This window comes from Mytilus trossulus, chromosome 11 (genome assembly GCF_036588685.1).
Source record: "Mytilus trossulus isolate FHL-02 chromosome 11, PNRI_Mtr1.1.1.hap1, whole genome shotgun sequence".
NCBI lineage: Eukaryota > Metazoa > Mollusca > Bivalvia > Mytilida > Mytilidae > Mytilus > Mytilus trossulus.
The window spans coordinates 47821904-47849877 of NC_086383.1; the positions used below are offsets into that span (position 1 = coordinate 47821904).

Genomic DNA, 27974 nt, shown 5'->3' on the forward strand with positions numbered 1-27974 from the left:
GTTCAAAATCCCTTTTTTAATTATTATATTTAAATGTTTCCATCACATTTCAGAAACATTCTCCTCTTGTGATAATGCACATGTTTGCATGCTCAAATACTGTAATTATTATCAGAATCTGAAGCCTGTTCCGGACTAGTATCGTATTGCAGGAAGTCCTCTTGCATACTTGGGACTAATCATCTCCACTCGCGCATCGGAAGGGGAGAGGCGTGGGAATTGGGGTTCACCAACTTGTGGGAAGTCGGGATAATTTCTTTCCGGCCTCGAAAATCTGAAAAAAGATTAACAAGAAATGTAATTATTTTGATGGAGAGTTGTCTCATTGGCACTCATATCTTCCTATATCTATGTAATGTATAGTTTTGTTTTATAGTTTGCATATCATTTTGTTGTTTTGAGTCTGTGTTATGCATTGTATTATGTGTAATTGTTTCTGTTTAATGCCTACTTCAGAGATCTCCTAGCAATCTTTTGAAACACGACAGGTGCTTCTCAGTAATTTGAAGCACACCCCAAACGTAAAAAAGTATGTGCATATGTAACAAATAAACTTAATTATGCCCATAACTTTTAATGTGCTTTGATTCTGAACCCCAGAAGCAAACACGGCATATAAATCATTCGAAACAGCACCCAGAAAATAAGCCCTGATAGTAAGTCTCAAAATTCACTCCTTATAAACAACAAACACCAAAGAAAATTTGATTTCCGTAAATTAACTATGTAGGAACAACGTACAACATAACTCTTGCAATTCATTTAATAGATGCAAGTATGTTCATTGTGGCCAACCAATTTAATCAATAATCGTACATATGAAGCAAATTTAAAACATATTGAAACCAATGATCTGAGGCCGAATGAAAAGTGAATAGTTTGCGCCTTATATAAAGGTATTTTCCTAGTATAATTTTAATTGAAGATAATGTTACCATACATATGTTGTAGTTATTGTTTCTGATAGTATCCCTGATATATGTTTTATTGGTTGGGTTGAAGCCTTTGTACTAGAGCACGGTATCGTATGTTATTACTATATGCATGTAAGTTAATAAATATCTAAATATCTATATCTAAAGGATTATTTATTGGAATATCACTTATAATCAAGACACAATACTGTTAAAAGTTTGTTTTGCTTGAGAAAGAGTATCAATAAGTTTGAATTTAAACATGGCAATGTTACAGTTATGCTTCTTTCTAAAAGGATACAAAGGCAATACAACATGCTGACATTCACATTGTATACTACCTAACATACTCTTCAAAATTAAAGTGAACATAAAAAGCCTATTTGAAATTAACCTCATTGGCAGTATTTCTGAGTTATCATGCATCAGGAAAACCAAAGTGCGGAAGGCCAAAAAGTGTAAACTGTATGGTATGCTTATTTAACTGAAGGGAGCTTTCAAAGATCTCTGTATATCAGATAGATTTATACAAATAAAATAAGTATTACCCTCACCCTTAGCAACATTTATAAATAACTAACCGTGAATGTCGCATATCTTGATTCTTGAGAGAGCCGTAGTCAGAATCTACAAATAGAAATTTCAAAATAGTCGAAATTCGAATCTGGTGAATTTTTATTTTAAATCCTTATAGCACGACAAAGTATTGTTTTAACCATGGGATCATACAAATGTCTAGGTTCAAAACCTTGTTATTAACCCAAACTGTATATAAAATTAAAATATATATAAAATAGGAAAAACGTTGGAAATTTTTAAGAAATGTTATTGGGACAATCCATACAACAAACAGGCATAATTTCACAAATATGTCAAAGTTTAAAAGTTTGTTATTGGTGAGCAAAATAACAAAATCCTGATATAGAGTTTAATTTTGCACCTCTGCATAAAGTAAAAATTCTAGATAGCTAAATCTATATAAAAAGAGGTGGAGGGATAAAAGCTCATTAAAGATACTAGATTTATAATTTAGTTCTGCATTTGTTTGGCGCTCACATCTAAACAATTAAGAGGGCATGGTGTGCCCTGGAAGCCGAGAAAATATTTGCCAAAAACGACAAAAGTAATGAATGTCTTTGGATAAAACATTGGTTCCAAATAATTCAATAAACCCATCATAGGTATAGCTTTTGACGAATACAGCTAAGGGTATCTATCACTGGCTTAGAAAATCCGTAGTATTTAGAAAATGCCAAAGTTTTCTAAAATGTGGGTTGATAATTATGACCATACCAATAACAACTCATGGCAATACGGAATCATTGACTCAGAAGTATTGACTTGGAAGCATTGACTTGGAAGTATTGAAATTGAAATATTGACTTGAAAGTATTGAATTGGAAGTATTGAAATTAAAATATTGACTTGGAAGTACTGCTTTGGGAGTATTCACTTTGTAGTATTGACTTGGAAGTATTCACTTGGAAGTATTGACTTGGAAGTATTCACTTGGAAGTATTAATCTGATAGTATTCACTTGGAAGTTTTGACTTGGAAGTACTGATTTGGAAATATTCACTTGGAAGTATTGATCTGAAAGTATTTACTTAAAAGTTTTGACTTGGAAGTACTGATTTGGAAGATTTCACTTGGAAGTATTGATTTGGAAGTTTTCACTTGGAAGTGTTGATCTGAAAGTATTCACTTGGAAGTTTTGTCTTGGAAGTACTGATTTGGAAGTATTCACTTTGAAGTATTGATCTGGAAATATTCACTTGAAAATTTTGACTTGGAAGTCTTCAATTGGAGTATTGATCTGGAAGTATTTACTTAGAAGTATTTATCTGAAAGTATTCACTTGGAAGTATTTATCTGAAAGTTTTTACTTGGAAGTTTTGACTTGGAAGTATTGATTTGGAAGTATTCACTTGGAAGTATTGAGTTGGAAGTATTCACTTGGAAGTTTTGACTTGGAAGTATTGATTTGGAAGTATTCACTTGGAAGTATTGATCTGAAAGTATTCACTTGGAAGTTTTGACTAGGAAGTACTGATTTGGAAGTATTCACTTGGAAGTATTGAGTTGGAAGTATTCACGTGGAAGTTTTGACTTGGAAGTATTGATCTTAAAGTCTTCACTTGGAAGTTTTGACTAAGAAGTTCTGATTTGGAAGTATTCACTTGGGGAAGTATTCACTTGGAAGTATTCACTTGGAAGAATTGATTTGGACGTATTTACTTGGAAGTATTGATTTGAAATCCCTTATGCATCCTTTAAGTACATGTATTATTACAAGGCATTTACAAGGCATGTACAAATGCATTGAATAATATAAAGTTATGGCGTGAAACCAAAGGAGGAGAAAGACCGAGAATACCATGCAGCCTACGTGGGAGTCATACAGGGATAACTCAATAACTCTTAGAAGTCAAAATCCTCATACTTGTAATATGCAAATGTGACATTCTGTCCTATATAAAATTCTGGCTTTAAACCAAATAAATAGTAAGCTATCGAAAAATGTGCAGCCTTCGTGGGATAATTGAGAAACGAACAGAGTATGATGCTGTATGGGCTATATACAAGTAGACATGACAACATTTTTACCTTAAGGGTTTCCCTGAATATTCCAGTTATATATTTTTTTGGCACCTTAAAAAAAATCTAATAAACAATTCCTTCGGTACTTTGAAACCTCCGTATTGACAGCAATCGAGAGCTTGCTATATCATAGAACATATAATTTATGTATAGCGGCGGGGGAAAGTAGAAGAAATACTCATTTGTTATTGACTTAAAGGTTTGCGTGTGTTCTAAACAAGAACAAAAGTAAAATTGGCCTTCATCTGAGGTCGTAATTCCTATTATTTTAGTTAAACTGAACATTTCGATTAAAAACATATAATTATTTGATTGACTGCAAATAACTATAACAGATACAAATTTTAAAAGGATTTGTTTCCAACGATAAGACTTAATCATTCGATTCAGATTATTGAAACGATACTTATTACAGATCCACACAAAGTTATACATGGTAATATAGAAGCAGTTGTCAAACTTTCAACAATTGTTTAAATGCTTTATGTGTTGCTGATCTTTATATTTTGTTAATATTTATGAGTTGCTAATCTTTGTGTGTTTGCTAATCTTTATGTGTTTGCTGATCTTTATATGTTGCTAATATTTATGTGTTGCTAATATTTATGTGTTTACTAATCTTTGTGTGTTTGCTAATCTTTATATTTTGTTAATATTTATGAGTTGCTAATCTTTGTGTGTTTGCTAATCTTTATGTGTTTGCTGATCTTTATATGTTGCTAATATTTATGAGTTGCTAATATTTATGTGTTTACTAATCTTTATGTGTTTGCTAATCTTTATGTGTTGCTAATCTTTATGTGTTGCTAATATTTATGTGTTTACTAATCTTTGTGTGTTTGCTAATCTTTATGTGTTGCTAATCTTTATGTGTTTGCTAATCTTTATGTGTTTACTAATCTTTGTGTGTTTGCTAATATTTATGTGTTTACTAATCTTTGTGTGTTTGCTAATCTTTATGTGTTGCTAATCTTTATGTGTTTGCTAATCTTTGTGTGTTGCTAATCTTGATGTGTTGCTAATCTTTATGTGTTTGCTAATATTTGTGTGTTTGCTAATCTTTATGTGTTGCTAATCTTTATGAGTTGCTATTCTTTGTGTGTTTCTAATCTTTATGTGTTGCTGATCTTTATATGTTGCTAATATTTATGTGTTGCTAATATTTATGTGTTTACTAATCTTTGTGTGTTTGCTAATCTTTATGTGTTGCTAATCTTTATGTGTTTGCTAATCTTTATGTGTTTACTAATCTTTGTGTTTGCTAATATTTATGTGTTTACTAATCTTTGTGTGTTTGCTTATCTTTATGTGTTGCTAATCTTTATGTGTTTGCTAATCTTTGTGTGTTGCTAATCTTGATGTGTTGCTAATCTTTATGTGTTTATTAATCTTTGTGTGTTTGCTAATCTTTATGTGTTGCTAATCTTTATGTGTTGCTAATCTTTGTGTGTTTGCTAATCTTTGTGTGTTTGCTAATCTTTATGTGTTGCTAATCTTTATGTGTTGCTAATCTTTGTGTGTTTGCTAATCTTTGTGTGTTTGCTAATCTTTATGTGTTGCTAATCTTTGTGTGTTTGCTAATCTTTATGTGTTGCTAATCTTTGTGTGTTGCTAATCTTTATGTGTTTACTAATCTTTGTGTTTGCTAATATTTATGTGTTTACTAATCTTTGTGTGTTTGCTAATCTTTATGTGTTGCTAATCTTTATGTGTTTGCTAATCTTTGTGTGTTTGCTAATCTTTGTGTGTTGCTAATCTTTATGTGTTGCTAATCTTTGTGTGTTGCTAATCTTGATGTGTTGCTAATCTTTATGTGTTTATTAATCTTTGTGTGTTTGCTAATCTTTATGTGTTGCTAATCTTTATGTGTTGCTAATCTTTGTGTGTTTGCTAATCTTTGTGCGTTTGCTAATCTTTATGTGTTGCTAATCTTTATGTGTTGCTAATCTTTATGTGTTGCTAATCTTTGTGTGTTGCTAATAAGTACATTTGTTATATTTTTAAACATCAATTCAGCAAGGTTCTGCTCATAATTCTAGCAACAACAAAGGTTGCTGTAAGGGTAAATTGCTATTTCTTAAGTCGTATTTTAAAGTTAAATTACCACTTGTCTTTTTAAAGAATAAAAGATAAGGCATACTATTTTTCTTCTTGAATTGTTAGAGATTGTTTCGTTCTGCAAACATGTAATATTTAAATACTTTGTCAGATATGTTAAAAGTTCAACATTTTAAAGTTTTGTTTTAACGTAACTTACTAAATGATATGATTTTTATAAGACATTAACGGAAAAAAATATATCATTTCAATTCAGTTCTAACGACGCACCGGTACTACATAACATATAGTAATACTATTTAAAAGGATAAAAGCTTTTAAAACTACTTCAGATGATATTAACTACATTAATAAGCATGCATATACATTTGATTATTCAATATAAAGCCATCTATACCCGCTAATACAAACAATATTGTTTTATAAGGGATGCATGATGGTTGCGTATTTCATACCATCTCTGAAATAGTTAAATTCATCTGCTGTATCCTTGTTCATGCTGTTGTATGGTTTATTGTATGGATTATCTGGTTTATTGTATGGGTTATCTTGTTTATTGTATGGGTTACCAGGTTTAGATCTGAAATAAACTTTTGTTGATAAATATGTATTTACAAAAGTGTTTTAGTGCAACAATAATACCTAATTCATAACTGTCACGCCGTCTATCTTCAATACGCTGTCTTGATCTGTAAATAATAAATAGTTCAAGGAACGAATATATAATATATAAACAGAGATGGAAAGTAAACGAAGTCAATATTTTAAAAACCTAAGTTCACTTTCATAATTGTGTGCGGCCGAAGATTTTTATGAATTTACTTTTATCAGGTACGCTCAAATCGAAACATTTGAAAAACGTGATTGTCAGACAAAACGAGCATCTATCGTACCAAATGAATATGAGTTTATTTACAACCACTGGGTCGATACCACTACCGTTGAAGTTTCTACCCGACGAGTTCCCAAGCCAAATGGTCATTAATATGTTGTTTTCTATGTTGTGTCTCTTGTGTACTATAATTTGTCTGGTTTTTCTATTTTAGCCATGGCGTTGTCAGTTAATTTTCTATCTTTGAGTTTGATTGTCCCTTAGGTATCTTTTGTCCCTCCTTAAATGTGATCACTTTAAGCACTAATATAATATGTCAGATATGTATAAGGTTGAAATGGTATGTTTTGCAAATCAGTTGCATAATTACATTGTATGTCTTACTATGGTATCATGCATTACACGTATAAAGTGTAAAATGCTGTTACATGCTATTTAATACCATCGTCATCAAGGCGTTATACCACCATTGACTTCCCCTAAGTTTGCACTTAAAAAAAAGAACCTGGTTGTTTAGCCTGCTAAACATCTAACTTGTATGACAGTCGTATAAAATTCCATTATATTGACAAAAATTTGTGAACACAATAGACAGACAAAAATGTCAAATATAAGGGTATAGCAATCGTAATCACAATAAAACAAACAAATATATAAACAAAGAAAAACAAAAAGAAATATGGACAAAGCAAGGGAGCAAAAACGAAAGACAAGAACACAAAAATTTACCATGGCACAATAACAGAATGAGGGAACATATAAGTTTCGAGTAAAGGATGCTAATATATATAGAGCAATAAATAAAGGCAACAGTAGTATACCGCTGATCGAAATTCATACATCGATAGAGAAAAAACAAATCCGGGTTACAAACTAAAACTGAGGTAAACGTATCAGATATGCGAGAACTACGACACAACAGAAACACATTAAAATGTAACACACACAGAAACGAACTATAATATAACAATGGTAATTTTCCTGACTTGGTACAGGGCATTTTACGACAAAAATAGTGGGTTGAACCTGGTTTTGTGGCATGCCCAAGCCTCCCGCTTTAATGGCATTTTTAATTATAACATTAAAATGATAACATTACATGACAGGACTACAATACAAACAAATGAGAGAAAATATAGGACAGAGAAACAAACGAAATCAATACTTAATATCTATTTAACAAATTGACGACTTGACTATGTCGAATCATGGGTAAATTGTATTCTATGTTACGTACCTGATGGGAGTAATTTGACGTCTTTGGTAATTCCTAAAATTAAATATTGATATGTTTCAATGCACGCTGTCGTGGTATCTCGTTTCACGATTGTCTCTTAAATGATAATCAAAGACATTTTTCTGCCCACTATATACGGCCAATTGTTCAAGTATAAAACGACACAATAGCGGATATGACGGCTTATTTATAAACGAACTTCATTTCAAAATAAATTAACTAGTATACAAAATATTCTGATGCTTCAAATGATTCCCGCCAGCTTATAATCAACCTGGATAGATACAAAGAGAGATAATACTATCAAGATTAGTTATCAGAAAATACCAGAAAATGTGAATCGTTAACAATTTCTAATTACACAGAATACTAAATGATCTGGATGTGATTAGTTTTACATTTTACATAATATCTCATAAGGGTGTACACGACCGAGGAGCCAAAAAAAAAAATTCTAATTAAACTTTTGTTCTTTGTAAATTTGTGATTTTTTTCTGTTTGAAGAACAAAATGCATATACAACTATCAAAGATACCAAGATTCAAATTTTATATTTACGCAAGACGCGTGTTTCGTCTATAAAAGACTCATGATTGACGCTGGAATAAAAAAAATGTTTTTAAAAGGCCAATTAAAGTACGATGTTGAAGAGCAATTAAGGATAAAAAATTCCTAAAAGTTTGGCCAAATACAGCTAAGGTAATCTAATCCTGAGGTAGCATATGATCTCAAGTTTTTTGTTATAAATGAATGAAAAATACATATCTAAGTAATTTGATAAGACAAAAGTGATATGGGATGTCATGTTTCTGGAAAAAACATATTTTGTACCTTCATCTATTTTCTCTAATTTTTGTTTGGCTTAAAAGACTGCCTTGAGTGGTAATAAAATTTGAAAAAATAATTACAAAAAAACTACTGATTATAAATACCCATTTTTTCACAGAGTTTAGTTCGATTATTTACTAAATACATTGATATTTTCTACTTGTATAACATAGTGATTTCAACGAGACAGAATCGTCAGAAGAATACATCCTTAAATTGATTTATTTTGCAGTCAGTGATTGTAGAAAATTCTTTAAATGGGCGAATTTAATTTTCAAAAGTGCTTCATAAATAATATTGTAAAGAATTATGCATTTCAGAGTTGTTTTTCTAACTTGGAAACATTTTCACGATATAAACTACACCTCTTTCTCTTTTAGAAATATATAACTATATAACTTGTCTGATGTTTTTCGGTATTTTAAAATCTTGACCAAAGCATTAAAAAATTCTTATGAATCACATGATACAACACAGCCTATATGTTCCTGCTTTATCTCGATTGAGGCGACCATCAATGTGTACTATAATTTGCCTAATATTTGTCTATCATTTGTCTGTTTGTCGGGGTTTTTTTTTAACCATAGCGTTATCCGTTGGTGTTTTTCGATATATGAGTGTGACTGTCCCTCTGGTATCTTTCGTACCCTCTTTTCAATGTTAATATAATTATGAAATTTGAGTAACATTGGTAAAGTATTTATTTTCTTTGTATAGTTTAATTTCTTATCTAAAAAAAAGATTTGTTTTTCATTTAAGATATACTCACGAATAATCGCCTCTTTGACAGCAACGTGCGAAATCGCACGGATCTGGTCCACAACAGAAACCAGTATAACACCAACGAAATAGCATATAAAGAAAGAGTCCTAATAAGACAGCACCGACAAGAGAACCAATAACAATAGCTGCTATACTTCCATCTTCTAATCCAGTACTAGGTGCAGCCGTTGTCGTTGTTGTGGAGGTAGTTGATGTTGTAGTTGTTGAGGTTGATATAGTTGTCGTTGATGCTTCACGGTATATTGCGTTTATAAAAGCAGTGCCAGTTTTGGCAGGGGATCCTTTGTCTATTGCCAAAATGGTAAATCTAATCTGAAAAAAAAATTGTATTCGCCTTTTAAGAATTAGACGACTTTGACGATGACACATAAAACAGAGTGAACAACTAACAGCGCTTTGTTAATACACAATGTCATGTCGAGACTAAAATTATCTTACCAATGTATCATACGCTAAACTAGCTCTTGAAGAGAAGAATACACTGCAATCTGATCCGACAGTGAAATATGTGTTTGCAATGGCATTCTGGGTACTGCCGTAACTACAGGTAAACTGGGCATTTGTGCCACTATCAATATCTGTTGCAGTTGTCGTTCCAAGTAGAGATCCGATCCCAGTAAACTGATCAGCAAAAAAAGAATAATCACGACTGCCAAATTCAGGGGAATTATCGTTGATATCCTGAAAAGGAATGTAATGTAAGATACACCACTAGGTTGTACAGTAATGGTAATTTTCTGAGCTGTTATTTTATCAAATTCATGGTCTGACACTAAAGAAGATTTTATTTATGTCTGGTTAATCGTTGACCAAGTCGAATCTAGTTGACTAGTCCCAGCATGGTAATTTGACTAATTTTTTTTAGGATATGAAAATACGACAGTCACTATTTAATATTACCCACGAACGTTAAGAATACTTTGACAGTTTGCAAGAAATAAAAAGTATATATAGGGCAATACCATAAATTCATAGGGACCTGATGGATATAACAGATTTGTTTAAGCACTATTCAGCTTAAACTAAAGCTCTTAAACGAATGTCGGATTCCTCATATTTAAAGTATCAAAGATATCAGTCGTCGTATGCAAACGTCGCACTTTTATTGATCTACAATCTGTTGATACCTGTATCTTGCCATTGCACATGGTTATTGTTCTGAATGTTTATGACGTCTCAGATCTCAATCCATTGGATGTTGGATGTGACCTGATTGATAAATTAGCCTTAGGTGAATGCTTTTTTTTCATTACTTGAGACGTTTTTGTTCAATGCATTTCTGTTACGTCGTTTTCAACTGATTTTTATAGTTTGTTCATATGTTGTTCTGTTACACCACTGTCCCAGATTAGGGAACATTTCAGATTCCGCTATAATGTTTAAACCAGCCACATTATGTTTGTCTGTACCTGTTCTAAGTCATGAGCATGCAATTCAGTGGTTGTTGTTTGATGCAGTGTCATATATTTGTTTTTCATTAATTTTTTGTACATTCATTGGGCCGTTAGATTTCTTGTTTAAATTGTTTTACATTTGTGATTTCGGTGTCTTTTATAGACGTTTGTGTTGTATGGGCTTTGTTTATTGTTGAAGGCCGAACGGTTATCTATAATTGTTAACTTCAGTATCATTTGGTCTCTTGTTAAGAGTTGTCTTATTGGCAATCATATAACGGGGCACATCTTCTATTTCTACCAGCAGCGACGTATAAAAAGCATAAACGCTTTTGAGGTTACATATAACGATTCGTTATCGACTTTAAAGGAGTAACAAAAGTCAACTTTGAGCTTTTGATACAGATTGATACATTAACTCATCCATATCGACTTGGTAATAATTTCGAGACTTTCATATTATTCCGAGGCTCTAGCGGGAATTCTTTAGCTGCTAAAATATACTCCTCTTTACAAGCTGATAATGCCTTATCAGCAACTAACGAGACGTTTGGCTGTGTTTATATAGGCTGGTAGCCTTGACATTTTAAAGCAAGTTTTATTTAAGCGGCATGTTAAAAACAAATGTCGTTTATATCCAGTAACATAATTAATTTATGCAAAACGGAACATACGTATGATAAAACTCATCATCCTCTGTTAAAATAAACCGTTTGTTCTTTCAATGTATATATTTTTTGTCATCAATATGCTCATATTTGTACCTAAATGTATGTTGAGGAAAAAAAATATACTTTTCCCCTCTTTTTATCACTCTATTTTTTCCCTTCTACCTGGTGTAAAAAGTTGTCATTAATTTCATCAATCCGCCAGTAATCTTTAGAAAGAAATAGGGTAAAAGTACACTTTAATAATATTACATGTATATAGATAATGACTGAGGCGTTTCCAGTTTCGCCGGTTGCATCCTGACATTTAACATTCAAATAAACTGTGGAAGGCATTGCATTGTTGTCAATGTCGTAATCTGTCGCATAACTAATGAGTCCAGAACTGGCTTCCATTGTAAAACGTTCACTTCCGTTTCCGTTTAAAAATGACAAAGAATATGCTTGATTCGCTCCATCACCATCTCTTATAATGAATCCTGGGTTCAAGCTTATCGAATTAGCCTAAAACGAAACAATAGTTTCTTCAATCCAATGACACTACAATGTAAATAAACTGTGTCAATCTTCACTGAATTAAGTAATGGATTATAATGATTATTATGATTATTATTATTATTGCTGAGTTGTGATATGTTTGAAACGTCAGTTTCAATTACATAATTGTTATTGGAAACTTGTCATTATTGTGATGTATGGACTGCCCACAGGACAGTTGTACTGACTAAGACAGTGAGTCTTTATGTGCAATTTTTCAGTATTTGAATACTAGATAAACTCATTATGGATATCAGGACTAAATTGTGAATATACGACAGATATCCATAATGAGTTTATCTAGTATTCATATACCTGTTCGCCTACAAAAGACGCTTGAATCCAAAAAAGTTTAAAAGGCCAAATAAAGTACGAAGTTGAAGAGCATTGAGAACCAAAATTCCTAAAAGTTTTGCCAAATACAGATAAGTTAGATATAATTCTATAATTTCCCAAAACTTATGGTAAACAATGCAGCAACTTAAACATAAAATTGAAAACAGGAAAATGAGATTTTAAAGGGACTAAATAATTAAGCTCATAACAAAGAAACCACGCTCCACCGGTCATTAACAATGAAACCATGCCCCCAGGTCATTAACATGCTAAAGTCTGTTAACGACCGGTTTTCTGGTCAGTTTTGTTATGTTAAATACCGATGAAACTTATAACTGAAGAATAAAGAATGTCATGTGACCCCATGTTATCCAATAAGAGAAGCTAATTCTTAACCGATATGAAATAATATCAGATAAATACTTACAGCACCTTCGTACGTTGAAAGAGAATACGTAGATTTGTCAAAGTAGCATGGTTCATTTTCATTAAGGACATGAACATTCAAAACGAATGGTCCTCCAGTGGCTTTGGAATCTGTCACAGTAAAAGTAATGTTGTAATACTGTGTTTTTTCGTAATCAAACATTTTGCCAGGTGCTAATCTCAGTTGCAAGGCTGAAATGATTTAAAATATCGTACTGATAACGTTGAACGAAATCAAATCTAATAAATGAAGGCGGTGATTAATTTTCTTTCCCATAATACATAAATATATTAGAAAAGACGTCAACACATTTGACAAAATCCGATGAGAATTACAAATATAACATTAAACATTTAAACTAAATACATGAATTTGGGATAGACAAGTACCGTATCACGTCTTATAGTAACACAAATGCACACTCAACAAAACAGTCACAATCGGGAATATATCACGTTTGGTAATTAGAAGATTAGACGACAACGAACTATGGTTTTAACATCCTCTGACAAAGTTGGCTTGTGTTGAATTCATGTCATTTCTATATCACTTTTGTGAATATAGCACCATACGATTCATTCAAATGTTTTGTTCCGACACACAGTAAATTCATTGTTCAGCACATTCTATCCGTTTACATTACTCATTTTGACATAGCTTTCGTAGTCAAGATTGATTAATGATAATTAAGTTTACTTACGACTGACTCCAGTATCAAGCTCAAACAGAGCAGTGTCAGTAACGGGGTCAATATTCATAGAGTAGGTTAATGTATCAGAGGCATCGCCGTCACTTCCGGTCAAGGAATAAATGAGTGAGTTGCTAGCTAACAGTTCTGACATATGAACTGAAGGAGAATTTTTCAAGTTGGTTATTTCTGGAATGTTATTCATATCTGAAAAATATGTATACCAGTTGAAACAATACACATACATGTATATATTAATGCAAATTCACTTTGAATGAACACAAAGCTTTAGCTTAGTCACAATTAATTGTATGGTCAAACTTGCAAGAAAACAAGAATGTTGACCGTGAAAATAGGGGGGAATCTTTAAATTGGCATTAAAATTAGACAGATCATAACATAGGGAACATGTGTATTAAGTTTCAAGTTGATTGGACTTCAACTTCATCAAAAACTACCTCGACCAAAAACTCTAGCCTGGACCAAAAACTTTAACCTGACATGGGACAGACGAACAGTCGGATGAACAGACAAACGAATGGACGGACGCACAGACCAGAAAACATAATGCCATTAAATGGGGCATAAAAATTACAAATCACCATATAATCATTACAGGAAATTATGCATTAACATATAAACAATTTTTTAAGCTAAAATTCCCTTCTTAGTTTGTTTATTGTTTGTATTATTTTATTTTTCACCTCGTTACTTACTTGTTAGATCAACTCTTAATGTTTCTTTAACCCATATAACACCGTCTGTAACTGTTACATAAATAGTAATAGGTGTAGTGTTCTCTAGAACTAAATTCCGTGCTGCAAGAATATTTCCATTTCCTGAAAAAATGTATAAAACAATAGGCTTTACTTGATATGTTATCCACCAAAACTTACAATGATTTTAATCAAATTCTTAAAACGAAAATTTCATTTGATTAACTAGTGTTAATTTACTACACGAAGGAGTAAATCAAGACACAACTCACCATCAATTTCAAAACTTGAAGATGCTGGTACTGTTGTAATGCTGAACGACAACCCATTGTCGTTGGTCGTCAGTTCATTTTGCGCTTGTACTGTATATACTATATCATTTTGTAATGTGGCAGTGGCATCTTTTGATACCGTATCTGAAAGAAAAAACGTTATTATTTTAAAAACAATTTGTTTAAATTTGATACTAATGAAAATAAAGATAAGAATATAAAAAATAAAGAGATACAAATATTTTTTTTAACTGAACTTGTAAAGATACATCTTTCTTTGCAGCATATATGCAATATATATATTTCTTTTTATTGTTGAAACTCAAAACACACAACTCGATATTAGTCAATATGGTTGTTATCTATTCACCACACTGTAGATTGAAATCAACTACGATCTGCAATGGTCAACATAAAGTAAAATAAGAAGATTATAAGAGAAAGGCGTTGATGGCGTTTGTTTGTAATAACCTAAATCAGACACAGACCGATTGATAGCTCGATAAATTCCATTATGGTATACACACGAGTCTGACTTTGATTTATTCTGTTTTCTCGGCCTTCTTGACGTATTTCTAAATCTCTTTATTTCCCTTTGATGTCACAAAATAAAGCGACAATAAATTAATGAAGTGTTGAGCACGGTAGTATTGGCGTTGCAGAAACTGTAAAGACCTGTTGGTGACCTTCTGCTGTTGTTTTTTTATTTGGTCGGGTTGTTGTCTCTTTGACACATTCCCCATTTCCATTCTCAATTTTAAACTTGCCTTACCTGGTAAATTGGTAAACTCTACTTTGTCATTATCAATGATGTCAACTCTTAAGTATGGAATTGGGTTCGTTACAGTATTTCTGGCGTCAGTACAAACGATAAAGACATCAAATGTCGTTTCAATGTCGAAATTAAACATCACATTAGGATTAGTTGAGGTGCCTTCATTTTGATTTATCAGGTACACTCCGTACTCTGAAAGCAAACATACGTAAAATTAAGTCTTATATGTAAGCCCATTTATTTTAAGAAACTATCTGTGGGCATTGCAGATATTTTATGTGCACGAGCTAAACAATCTTGTTTCAACACAACCACACCATGCAGGAATATTGGTTGATTCCTGCGCCTGCGCATATATATTTTTTTTGTTTTACTTCCAAAGCATTGAATTTGATAAAAAAAAAAACACCACCAAATACGTCCAAATATGTATTGTACCCTTTATAACACCAGCTATTGTTTTCTTTTATATCAACTTCGATTAGTGTTCGGTTTGTTACTTGTTAAAGATTGACTGGTGTATTTCCATACAAAATCAATTCGAGTTATGTCCCATTGATTAGAAATGTACATAATCTAACGATTCAAGTTTTATTTTTGTAAACCTTTTATGACATTTCCAAAAATATTGCATAAATCTTAATGTTGAAATGCATACTATGCAATTATGCGTTTACTGATCCTTATGCGTTTACTTTTTTACATTGGCTAGAGGTATAGGGGAGGGTTAGGATATCACAAACATGTTTAACCCCGCCGCATTTTTGCGCCTGTCCAAATTCAGGAGCCTCTGGCCTTTGTTAGTCTTGTATTATTTTTATTTGAGTTTCTTGTGTACAATTTGGGAATAAGTATTGCGTTCCTTATCACTGAACTAGTATACATTTGTTTAGGGGCCAGCTGAAGGACGCCTCAGGGTGCGGGAATTTCTCGCTTCATTGAAGACCTGTTGGTGACCTTCTGCTGTTGTTTTTCTAAGTCGGGTTGTTGTCTCTTTGACATATTTCCCATTTCCATTCTCAATTTTATACTGCATTTTCAGTCTTCATCCTTTCCCAAGAAATCTTCAAAATTAAAATATAAGTAAAAATGAAATAAAGTCTTCTTACAAAAAATGAAAATTCCAATGAAGATATAGAATTATGTTACCCAAAAAATGAATGCATGAAAGCAGCATACTTTTCTACTAACTGAAATGATATTTTACTAGAACATTGTAGAAGGAAGGAACATATTTTACTCACTTCCATTTGCAGAGTCTATCAAGACTCTGAAGTCAACATTTGTATTATTTGGTGATGGCGACACCGAATGCTTTCGGCACACGAATGAATCTCCATTGATATCTGAGACTGTTAACTCATATATCAATCTTCCTTTGTATTCCAACTCTCCGACGTTTACAGATGTCGGTAAACCATGTATAACAGGCGCCTACAATAAATGCTCTCTGTAATATTTCTGACTATGAAAACTGTAAATGATATCGAAGAAAAACATGCCAATTCAAAAGTTCTCATTAATATGCAAAATATCATAAATCCATGTATATTAATACCAACACATAAGTATACAAGTGACCTTAAAATGTTTCATTCAGTTCTGCAGCAATGATTCCTATGGCATGACTAGGCTTTAATAAACTTCATCACAGTGTAGAAAAGGAAACGGCTAATGTAGGGAGGGTAGTTCAGTTATCGTTATCCTTAGGTCACCATTCTAGGACTGTTGGTTAATTATAGATAACAAAACAGGATCTGCTCACCCTTCTAGATCTCATTAATTTATCACTAGTTTCTAAGCTTAGTTTCTTTATAATGCTTTATGAGTGAAGGAGTATCAGTTTTCAGTCTAACGTTGTAAGGTGTTCTTCGACTTAAAATTTTGAATGTCCTGACATTTTTTCAGCCCTTTGTATGGTGTGAACACCATTCTATCATCAGAGAACTATGTACACGTGAAATTATCTGTGCTCAAAACCAAATATTTCGAATATTTTCAATTTAGTAAAAAAAAATAATGACAAAAAACATCAAAGACAACAACTGACAAGTCCCTGACATGAACATGAATATGTTGCAGGGTTTACCTATATCTCTTTTTTGTGCCAGTTATCAGCTTTTAAATATCGATCAGCGGACTGTGAAAAACACATACAAGAAAAATACAATCAGTACAGACAAAGAATTTAACTTTTGAATACTGATATGACAGACACATAAACACATACGATTATAAACTATATTACATCGTACTTAAGAATGTTCAAAATTATTGAAAGCAAAGCTCAAAACATTTACCTGCTGATACAAAAACATATGGTCTTACCTTCTACTCTCATTATTTGCTTTATTTTATGAAAGATTGAATTCAGCTGCGTTCACGTTATAAAGATTACAGGAATTCACAATATTGTACAAAATTCAAAATAGAAATTAAACATTTTTTTCTTTTTAAATGTTGCTTTTTAAAACCTATAAATAAAATAAAATGATGTTTATCCCCAAAATAACAACAGAACTATTGTAAGTCTGTTATGTAAGCGTAAAAGAAAGATAAATTAATTGATTGGTGGATTTTTTACGCCGCTGCAGCACAAAAGGCTATATTTCAGCGAGAGCTATTTCAAATATAATAACCAGACGAGGAAACTTTGAAGACAATATCTATACTTATCAGCTTTAATATATGCTTTATAAATAGTGTTATCGTAAACTAATAAATTACTTAAAGTCATATGAAACGAGTGAGTGGTGAAAAATAATGTTTGTCCAATTCTTGAACCAATGCATGTTTACATCATAAACTTAGTCCTCTGTGCACAATTTTATCATTATTTTCGCAAATATATCATATAATCGTTATTTTGTTTTCTCTCTGTTTGTTATGATTTAACAAATATGGCTGCTCATTAAATGTCGTGTTTTGAAGTCGAGTTTTACCGATTGTCACCTTATAGTAGACAAATCACACAAAGCATGGGTATTGAGCACGTGTTTAACATGTATAATCAGATATTTGTTTATTTCAATGACAGATCCATGGGTATTGTGGTCACCGGATTTTTACGAGGAGGTTTACGCTGGGGTCACTATGCATATGGAAAATATGTCGGCGAATAGCATCCTGGAAGCAAGCAATTAAAAATAAGTAAACTTCTTCTAAATGTGGACAAATTAAAGAATTTTCCTCAGAAAAAAAGATATGTACATAAGTTGTGTAATGAAAACTATCCATTTAATTATAAAAAACATATGCATATTTTTTTTTTTAATTTGAGGTTTCTAATGACTTTAAGAGTTTCTAGCGTGCACAGCGCTTTTCTAGATTTAAACGTAGAAACGCCTGATAACTTTTTGATGAATTCCTACAGGTGGGATGGCGAGACTTCCGAAATAAATCTCCTCTTTTGTGAAAGATATAGAAAAGGTTTTAGCTTAAAAGTAAATGTATACTTAAAGCAAAATGTACAATCATCAGATTCCGTCACTTGATATTATTCAAACATACAAAACAATTTACTTTATCATGAACGCGGAGTATGAGGACATTATAACAGTGTCTGTTAAATGGTAGATTATGTGAAGTGTCCATGAACCTCAATCAGACAAACGACAAACTCTATGCTCAGGGGTTAATAACACTAAATAACAGATAAACACATACTATATGTATACAAATAGTGACCTTCGGGGAAAAACTTTCATAAGTTTATAAACATATTTTTAATGATAAATGTTTAGGAATTCAATATTTTTAATAACAGACTTTAGGTGAGGAAAAATAAAATGAGGTGGCTACAAAGAGGTTTTCATACTATTTCTTCAGCTGTAAATCATTTGAATAAGAAAGCGTACGCATGGATGGGCTTTAATTAATGATCTTTTTTCCATTGAATTTTCTTTAGCAACAACATAAATGTATCTATGACCAATAACAGTACAATAAATAGTATTATCCAATGTCATTATATAAAGGTGATCATTGGCCACCAATAAATCTTTTTAAATTATCGTGATCATACAAAACTTACTATGAGCCCTACTTCATTATACTGGATTTCTTTTAATATATTGCTATAAAGGTGAAATAAATTTCATATGATATATGTGGTTTTGAATACATAAGTTTTTCCTTTCATACCAGATGGTTGTAGTTTGAAAATTTCAATTTGAGTGGAACGGGTACGGTTTGATAAAACGTATACACTCTCTGATAAGTTGAAACTGAGACATCAAAAAAGCTATTTCATCTTTTTACCCATCTTTTAATAATATAAAAATACCATTATTTTACCAAATATTATTTGTTGGCATTCAAACGGTCAAACGATAATATTTATAAAACTACGACTAGTTTTTGTAAATCAAGTAATTTTAAAATGTTTTCCTCATGTTAAACATTATTACCATAACTTCCAAATGTAAAGATAATTATGAACCAAAAGTAGGTGCATTTAATTAAAAATTATATATTGGTTTCAGAAGGTTTGTTTTATTAATTCTAATGAAGATATAAAAAGAAAGAAAGACAACAACATTTAATTTACCATATTACAGAAAAAGCGCATATCCTGGTAGCGAATACATTGTGTTTTGTTTTTGGTGATTCGAGGATGGGTCGCACCTTATTCGACTACACACCTGTTCATATGCCGCATGCAACCTAAGGTACTCTTGATCGTCTCTGAGCCAACATCTATGTTTTTCAAGCTCTACTAATAGTATCAGGATTTCCTAATCATGGATCTTAATAAGACTGCTTATTCACATATATAGCTTTAATATGCCTAAATCTAAGGAAAACAATGGTGCAATGATTTCGTCTACTTGAAAACAACCCAAGGACACAGAAATAGAAAAAAGAATAAGCAGGAAAACGTTTTTTTCTCACGCAATTTTTTGTTTGCGCTGCACAAGATAATATTTTGTTCTATGAATGCTTATAGTTATAAAAACTATGTAAAAAATAAACTCTTCTGGTTGTCTTATGTCATAATGGTCCACAATCTTAATCAGAAAACCTTAACGACACAGTCAAGTCTGATTCTATCTAACTTGTATTTCTTATCTCTTGGAATAACATCTACATTTTCGATTTAGATATATAGGACAGACATACAAAATAATAAAACAAAAAATAATGAAATTTGAATTCCAAAACTTTTAGTTTATAACAGCTCTTTAAAGCTTCGATATTCAAATCATTTGTTTTTCAATGACTTCATAATTCGTATATAAACTAGACAATATGCATATACTCGAATTCTTATGTAAAGGATATTCATTAGTTTATTAAAGGCCTATTTACCCAAGAATTTGAGATAAGACGCAATGTTAAGGTTATGATCATAAAAAATATCATCAGCATGACACGTTGTATTAGAATTACTATACAATGTTTCCGTGAAGAGCATTATATGAAATGTCAACATCTTCATAAAATCATAATACTAGTATATATATGCATGCTTTCACGAAAAAAGATTTTGTTCCTTCTTATACCGAATTAAAAAAATATATACTAGTAATCGAAATTTGGTCTCAATTCTACCGCAACATTAAATAACCAAATACGGTTATTGAATATTTTAACCTACAATGTACCAATAAAGCATGAAGTCACCTGCATTACTTTGTGTATATTTCAAGGGCTTTATGCCACTTCTGGTGAACTGTTTCTCCTTGTAGCTAGTACATTCACACACCTATATATTTCATTAATTTGAAGGATCCTTTACTATAGATAATTGAGCTGATCTGTAACAATAACATCTCCATGCCTTATATATCATGTACTGTAGTACGCCGCTAGATTAAAACTGACGAGGAAAGGTAACACACAGCTACTGAAAGCTTTATTATTGTAGAGCCCAGGTGTCGTGTGGTCTAGCGGGACGGCTGCAGTGCAGGCAACTTGGTGTCACGATATCACAGTAGCATGGGTTCGAATCCCGGCAAGGGAAAAACTAAAATTTGCGAAAGCAAAATTACAGATCTAACATTGTTGGGTTGATAATTAGACGAGTTGTATATACATATACATATATGCAAATATAATTGCCTAATAACATTACTTTTATTTGAAGTACAGCAGCAATGATTCAGATAGGATTCAGATAAAGATATACTTTTAATTGTTAAGACGATAATTATTGTAATAAACTACCGCTCATAATAACTGTAGAGCATTCAAGGTATCAAACATGGTTAGTTTTTACTCTTTGTTCGGGTTGTTGTCTCTTTGACACATTTCCAATTTCCATTCTCAATCTTATTAAACAAGACAGATTTCGTACCGTGTGACAATGCTTTACATGTGAACAAGGAGTACCAGGGGATATTAAAATATGATACTTTATCCATGCATGTAATGAAAAGGTCTTGTGTTTCTGAGCAAACATCAATGATACAAAAAAATATGAATAATTCATTTTACTCAAACTCAAATAAACATTAAGAAAACATAACATAAAAACCGTAAAGTTTTTTTTCTATATCATCCTTAAAAAAACAAATATTCACAAGACAAAATCTCCAACTAAACAAAATACCAACACACACAGCAAGTCACTGACAACCACGGACGATTTTCTTCATATGGAACAGTCATCAAACATTTGACTGAGTTTAGTCACAAATAAGATAAACATTTCAAATTTAGGGGTGAGAGTCATAAACTGTGTTCAAAGATACTAGCTACAAATACGAATCTATCTTTTTTTCCCCCTCTTTTTTAAATTTGACTTGGAAAATACATTAGAGAACATAGGGTTCTATAAACTCATCACCTTCCTTATTTCCCCTTGATTCCGACGTCTTTAGTCTTCAATATAAGTAATGAATAGATTTTTGTTATTAAGGGAACAGTCATTATTTATCAGCTGAGGGGGTCGGTGCATTTTAGGGGGGGTCATTACCAAAAATATCCCACAGCTGGGGGGGTTGCCATCAAAATTTTTATTTTACTGGGGGGGTCACACAATGAAAGTTTTTATGTCGGTCAAGTATATAAATTGTTGACGATATTGTAAGTTAATGTGTAATCTTTTTGATAATTTCTGTCATTTTAAAATCTCTGATAGCACCAGCAGGATGCCCAATCTCTCATTTGTAGTGTAAATAATCACTCATTTGTTATGGTTCATTATCCATAGGATGTGAAAAATTACAACCTGACTTATCTTAAAAACTGTATAAAACATGAAAAGTTTCTGAACATGCAGTGTAACATGTTTATTTCAACTTTCTAAAGTGTTAAAATCATGTTGATGATATTTCTTAGGATAGATGTAGGACTGTTAAAGGTGTGTACACTCTAAAAATGAATTTTATAGTTATTATTAATTTATTAAATTATAACAAAGTTATCGATTAAGAAAAAGAATATTAAATGATTCAAGTAAGGGCTTTAATTTTGTTGGGAAGCATGGCATTCACTCACAAAAAAAAAGTAAACTCAGGGATTTTGTAAAACATTTCAACATTGAAATGAAATTGAATGTTCTTATAATTATAAACCTATATATACATGATATATATATATAAATGTTTGCTCCAAAATAATGCATGTTCATATTTGAAGTAGGACGGACCAGAACCATAAATGTACTTCCTAGAACTATATGATTAGAAAATTAAAATCCACGAAACATTCATAAAACTTTAAAATTTAATGAAGGCATTAAATGTATTGAGACATTTTTCTTCATTCTCTACACAATCATTCGAGTTAAATTGCGATCTATATTTTTTCATTTAATAATAAACTCATCATAGATACCAGGACTAAATTTAGTATATACGCCAGATGCACGTTTGGTCTACAAAAGACTCATTAGTGACGCTCGAATACAAAAAAAGGTAAAAAGGCCAAATAAAGTACGAAGTTGAAGAGCATTGAGAACCAAAATTCCTAAAAGTTTTGCAAAATACAGCAAAGGTAATCTACACCTGAGGTAGAAAGGCCTTAGTATTTCAAAAAATTCAAAATTTTGTAAACAGTTAATTTATAAATATAACCATATCAATAACAATTCATGTCCACTGTGCTTGTTTATTTTGTCTTTTTTCTTCTTGCATGTGTCAGAAATTCGTGTTTCAGAAAAAAATCTGAAAAAATTTGATGTGATATTTCATGTATTCAGGCTGCTTTTTTCAAAGTAGAATTAAACTGAAAAACATTAACCAAAATCAGTTCCATCAGCTTCAAAACAAAGAACATGGAAGTCATGATGAACATCAACGGAATTTAAAATTACCTTATAGTTTTTTGCTTTTCCAATAAAAATATTTGAAAATAGCTAGATATCAGATATTAATGACTGCTAACATGCAGTCAAACTAAATTATCTTTATCAAATCAATAAGTTCAAGCTACTTTACTAAATAATAGAAAAGAGGGACGAAAGATACCAGAGGAACTTATAATTGTAGAATGCAATATAAAAAAATCAGTGCAAAATCAAAGAAAATGACTGCAATCAGCGAAAATCTCTTTCTGCCATGCATACTTGGTAACAGATAGTGTCAATGCCCACATTCTTCTAATAGTTATTTGTCCACTGTTAATTTATAGGGATTTTTTTAGTAGGGGGGGGTCATACTTATGAAACACCATTTTAAGGGGGGGTCATTATGTGGTTCATAAAAAATATGGGGGGGTTGCCAACAAAACTTTTTGATGTGAAAATTTGAACCAACCCCCTCAGCTGATAAATAATGACTGTTCCCTAAATAATGTTCTATTATTATAATGAACAAACTTCACTATATATATCAACGTATTTAGGTCTATGTTACATGCATTGTATAAATGTATGTGTCGTTATTATAATTATTAGAATATATCTCAGTAGTAATCCGTGACATGATGACATTGCCATGTTTGTTTTCTTTCATGATTTTGTTTCCAATACAAATATGTTTTATCAATTCACTTAAACATTACGGTCACATACGAATAGTTTGTATCAATCATTGAAATTTCTTATTCCGCTAATTTTAATATATCCGTAATGAATAACTTAACATTCATATCATTGACAAATGTCAATATGATTTAATTTGATCAATACCTTTAATGCACCATTCAACTTACAAAATATATTAGAGCACTGTGATGAACTTTTCAACAGGTATAAAATGCACGAAAACCCTTTAATTTTGTTTATACAACATCTTTGGTATTATGTATTAGTCACAATTTTGAAACTTTAATTTATTTTTTGATTCCAAGTATATGTTAAAAGTTTTACATGTTTAACGACCTCTTTCCGATGAACATACTCCTAATTTAATATAAAAATAATTTGAGGAAAGTAACAATTGCAATGCAACAATTTCCCTGTTAATTTAAAATATCTTTGTCATCATTCTTATTTTGTGCGAGTCAGTTGACTTTATTATTGTATGTAGAAACAACATATTTCAACAGAAAATAAGCGTATATTACATTTTTGACATAATCAGCGACAGTAATCTTTTTTTAAACAGCTGTTCTCTTTTGCTTGAACAACTAAAGGGGTTATTGCATGACTATTATTAGTTATAAAATTGTGCTAGTGACGTAGTACGATATATATGGGGTAGATTAATTCTATATGGAGCGAAGACACTATGTACCAAATTTATCTTACTGACTATCTTTACATGTGGTGTTTAGACTAGTGGCTAATCTAAGTGATCACGTATTCCCTACCATTAATATTAAGAACCTATTTTCATTTGTCTGTACAAAAACAAATGTCAACAATAACAACTTGTTAGATTTAAATGTGTATTAAGAATTTATTTCAATCGTTCATCAAATTCTTCGACTGTTGAAACCTTTAAATATTGTCACCAGCACCGTGTTGTTATGATAAATGGACGTATCACTTCTACTAATCGTATATTTAATTAAGCCCCACCTACTTATCTAATATGTAATATACACGGTCTCCACGCGGTTGCTTTGAACCAATCGTATTCATAGAAATATATATAGGAGTTAATTGTGTATATTATCACTTGAAAAAATAGATTACACTCGTAATTTTGTGATTTGTTGGTGATAATTACCATATCAATGATATACAAAACCTGATGATAGATACATGTAAACTATTACTAGTATTCGATATTTGTTTTCCAAATATCTTTATCTATTATACATTATCAGAATTTTTATTCAAAATGAAATATTTGTTTCCCTAGATGGTGGTGCACGTGTTTTTTTTCTTTTTTTCTATTTTGAAGATTCGGGAGGCGACGCTCCTGGAGTGACACTTGCGTCCGTGTAGTTCGTTAATATGCAAAATACATATATACATCTCGTTTCTCGTTTTTTTTTATATAGGTTCGACCGTTGATTTTCCCGTTTAACTATAAGTTTCAGTCGATTAAATCCTCGTCATCTTGAAGTTATAATCAAATGAAGCTTACCAAAGACACCAGGCTTAACATTAGTTCCAGTTGGTTGTTTATTGATATGGCTGAGATTCTATTGGCTAGGTTATATTATAAAATTTGGAACCAATCAGGATGAAGAAGGAATTATATATGAATGCTCTGTTAGTATGAGTAATCCTGTCCTGATGTTTGATTGATTGATCAATGAATTCTGATGTTCAGCACTATCGGCTATATCGTTGCAGTTAGTTTTTAGTTATGGAAAACGAAGTAACAGGAACTAACAACTGGTGTTCTTCTGTCAATCTGTCAATATTAGTCAATTGAGACTGTAGTCGAGCGAACCTGCATGGTCTTGGTTTCAAACACCCAACCTAAATTTGATAAGCTGGTGACAAAGTATGTGTATTTTATATACCACACGGCAACTGAAGTCTCACTCTATCATCGATGAATATGCTGCTGAAACTACACTTATTGTTAGCGAAAAGTACTTGATAGATAAAACACATATATTTAATATCTATTTACGCATTTCCTTTACTTTAATCTGTATAACAAGTTTAGTTTTGTTCACATTATTTCCTATGTATGATGAGTTTGGGTCAATATCAGTTCATCAAAAAATATATTATACGAAAATGATAGGTTTCTTGACTAAAGCTTACTAGTATGTAATTTAAAGTTTTTTGTTTATAAAAAGTATTATGTTTAAACTTTCACGTGATATAATTAAGAAAGTGTGGTTCTAAAAAAGACTCTTTTTAAAAGTAGCCACACACATGCATATATGAAAATTGTTTGCATTCAAAATCTGTATCCTGGAATCTACATGTATATCATATAAAAAAGAAGATGTGGTATGATTGCCAATGAGACAACTATCCACAATTATAGGTCACCGTACAGCCTACACCAATGAACAAAGCCGATACCGCATAGTCAGCTATAAAAGGCCCCGATAGAACAATGCAAAACATTTCAAACGAGAAAACTAACGGCCTTATTTATGTAAAAAAAATTAACGAAAAACAAATATGTTACACATAAACAAACGACAACCACTGAATTACAGGCTCAGTTTACATTACAATCACTGGGTAGATGAAATTGCTGGTGGAGATCTCCCCCATGGTATCACCAGTCAAGTCTTCAGCACTTGTGCGTTGACATTAATTATCAGTGTATGATCACAATTATAAATTAACTATTTTAACTGAATTAACTTCAAAATTAAACTGTTTTCAAAATGCCAAAGATTTTCTGGCCAAGGAATAGATTAACGTATTTAGGTGTCAACACTCTTTCGGAATTTTACGTTCTCAATGCTGTTCCAATTCGTATTTTTTTCGTCAGTTTAAATCTTTTTTTATTCTAATATAAGGGATGAGTCTTTTATAGACGAAACGCACATCTTACCAAAAACAACTATTATGCTGATATTTATGGTTAGACTATTTGAAAATACATTGAATTCGAAGCACTAACTATGGGTTACTCTAACAATAAATACAAAAGACAGAACCACAAAAATCAGAAATCAACAAGAATACCAAAGCATCAGCAGGCTTTATACTTTTTAATACTTGAAAGACTCTATACCTTTATGGAAAGCTTAAACTTGCTCGTATATAGAGGACCTGTTAATAGTCAATCGGCGTATATTACTCATTGAAAAAGATCAACGGATGTAGATGTCGGCGTAAGAACAAACACATTTTAACATCAGAAATATATAGAAGCATACACATGTAACTATAAACATTTGATCCTAGAAAGTTGTGAATGAAACCACAAAACGCATACCAAAGGTGCATATAAAACGCCTGTTTAAACATCACAAATTGATTTCTTGTTGCAGTACACATCCAACAAAACAAATGATCTATAAATTCACAACTTTGAAAAAATGAATAAAAAACAACAGAAAAATCCAACAAATTTTTGCTGAAGAATACATTGTTTTACTGCTTTTGAACTTTTCCAGCGGTGTTTATTCCACCTGTCTGCTTTAATTAGGACAAACAATTTTCGATCAATTAATTTTAAAGAAAACAAGAACATGGATTACACAGCAACAAAGTGATTATGCTGAAAATATTGTACAAAACTAATTCCACTCATACGAAAAATAGAATCAAGTAGTGAGATCAAAGATGTTACATAATATTGTTAAGGTTAATATACTCACTGCACAATATCCTGTTTGAACAATAACAGAACTAATAGTTAGGAATAGTATTATCTTCATTAAAACTTTTTCACTTGTAAATTTTATAAATCGGCTGATGCCTTTCCACCGTACAATACATCAAATGATTCTGAATATTTGGATGGTGCTTCGACTTTTTAAATGAAATAACTAAAATATCAAAGAGGTGTATACGGGGTTAAACATGTTTTCAAGTTTACCCAACTTTATACTTCTTATATTCTATATTTTGTCAGTACCATAAGTGTCTCCTAATTGACTCATTTAGATTGGGTGTCATATCATTGTGGTCTTTTCTTCTTTCT

The 27974-nt window shown here is 31.5% G+C and overlaps 1 protein-coding gene across 1 annotated transcript; it reads right to left on the reverse strand.

The window, feature by feature from the left end:
- Positions 1-18: 18 nt before the first annotated feature.
- Positions 19-27894, reverse strand: LOC134690106 (protocadherin Fat 3-like). Its single transcript, XM_063550078.1, has 14 exons — positions 27649-27894; positions 16311-16500; positions 15064-15258; positions 14292-14435; positions 14020-14142; positions 13316-13510; positions 12616-12806; positions 11568-11819; positions 9692-9934; positions 9240-9565; positions 7643-7675; positions 6216-6262; positions 1496-1541; positions 19-274 (listed from the first exon to the last, which is right to left on the reverse strand). Exons 1-14 carry the CDS (start codon positions 27706-27708, stop codon positions 136-138), a joined length of 2184 nt encoding a protein of 727 aa, XP_063406148.1. The 5' UTR covers positions 27709-27894; the 3' UTR covers positions 19-135.
- Between the last annotated feature and the right edge of the window lie 80 nt (positions 27895-27974).